Source organism: Sphaeroforma arctica (genome assembly GCF_001186125.1).
Source record: "Sphaeroforma arctica JP610 unplaced genomic scaffold supercont1.1368, whole genome shotgun sequence".
Taxonomy (NCBI): Eukaryota; class Ichthyosporea; order Ichthyophonida; genus Sphaeroforma; species Sphaeroforma arctica.
This window is the reverse complement of record NW_014039190.1, coordinates 8,407-10,214: the sequence shown is the minus strand read 5'-3', so window position 1 is coordinate 10,214 and position 1,808 is coordinate 8,407. Positions and strand designations below refer to the sequence as shown.

General features: G+C 37.4%; 1 protein-coding gene across 1 annotated transcript in view; it reads left to right on the top strand.

Annotated features, from left to right (window-relative positions):
• Window positions 1–1,606: 1,606 nt before the first annotated feature.
• SARC_10735 (hypothetical protein) overlaps window positions 1,607–1,808 on the top strand; it is a gene marked incomplete at its 5' end in the record, with an annotated part of 2,276 nt that continues 2,074 nt past the window's right edge. The window contains one exon of the mRNA XM_014295209.1: window positions 1,607–1,621. Coding sequence (XP_014150684.1) covers window positions 1,607–1,621 — 15 coding nt within the window. The remainder of the gene's footprint in view (window positions 1,622–1,808) is intronic.

Sequence of the window (1,808 nt, the reverse complement as noted above, 5' to 3'; positions counted from 1 at the left end):
CATATATATATATGTATTTATATATGTATATATATATATTTATATATATTTATATTTATATTTATATTTATATATAAACTTAATTTGTATCGTGGTGCATATACACCTTTGTCGAAGGAATAAAAACTATTTTTATCGTTGGGAACTCATATGTGCAAACCCTCAAGAATTTTTTCATGAACTACCATCATGTAGGCACAGACAAAGGGGACGAAGACCTTGCCGATTGGCTCCATGATGGAAAGGTATCGTTTTATCTACATACTCAATTGCGGGTGTCTTGTTGGTTGTGAGTAAGATTTTAGTTGGCAACATTGAATTTGCTCCAGGCTGTCTGCTTGGAATGTGGTAGTATTTGTGTATTGAATTTCGATCAATTGCTTCGCCTCTATGGATCCCAATTCAAGTCTGTACAAACCCATTCAAAGGCTACCTGATATGTTGTAATTCGTAGAGAAAGATGTGCTGTGGTAGTGGTTGAATCGATCTTTGGTAGTGGGATATAGAGTAGTTGTCCAAACCCTTACAGACCTGAGCTAAGCCGTTTACTGGCAACGTTGCCATAGTCTCAGTTCTAATATTTACATGGAGAAACTGATTACTAAGATACCATGTCATACCATACCATACAACGCCAACTCACCTGTGTGCTATTTAAGTGTATTCTATAGTGCACTGTGATGTGTGCCAGTTGTTAATAGGCTGTATACCTGCTAGTCAATTGTGTGGTGTTTTAGTATATTGCCTATGGTATGCTACTCAGTTGGTCTTGGCAGTCAATGGTTTGTTCCTGCAGTAGATCTCGGTCACTGCAGTGTATGTGAGTGTATATGTGAATACCGCGAGAGCGTTACCGTATACGCGCGGCTGATAACCGCATAAAGAAACATCATCCAAATTATGTACGGTACATTCATGAATAAAATTATAGTTAAGCCGCTCTTAAACAATCTAAAGGCGCAACGCATTGAAGATTGCGGAAGCTTATAGGGTTGCTCAGGAAAGAACGTGTTTGAGCTTGTAAAATGAGGCTTTACTATTAACTGTGACTATACTATTCATTGTAGCTATACAGTTAACTGTGGCTATACTATAAACTGTGGCTAAACTATTAACTGTGGCTATACTATTCATTGTAGCTATACTGTTAACTGTGGCTAAACTATTAACTGTGGCTATACTATTGACTGTGGCTATACTATTAACTGTGGCTTTACTGTTAACTGTGGCTACACTATTGACTGTGGCTATACTATTAACTGTGGATATACCACAAACTGTGGCTATACTATGGACTATGGCTATACTATGAACTGTGGCTAAACCATTAACTGTGGCTATACTATTAACACTGTGGCTTTACTGTTATCTGTGGCTATACTATTAACTGTGGGTAAACTATAAACTTTAGCTTTACTGATAGCTGTGGCTATACTATTAACTGTGGCTAAACCAATCCCTGTGGCTATACTGTTAACTTTTCATGGCTATACTATTAACTGTGGCTATAAAATTAATTCGCACTGCTTTTTCGGATACGCAGATTCTATGTGAGGCTATAAATCGACTATATCCTGGATCGGTCAGCAAAGTTAACACAAGCAAGATGGCCTTTAAGCAAGTATGTCAAGCCTTAGACACATTAACAGCTGTTAGTCCGAGTGTGGTAATGTAATGATGTTAAGCCTTAGTCACTTTAACAGCTGTTAGTCCGAGTGTAGTGATGTTAAGCCTTAGACATATTAACAGCTGTTAGTCTGAGTTTGGCTAATGTAATGATGTTAAGCCTAAGACATATTAACAGCTGT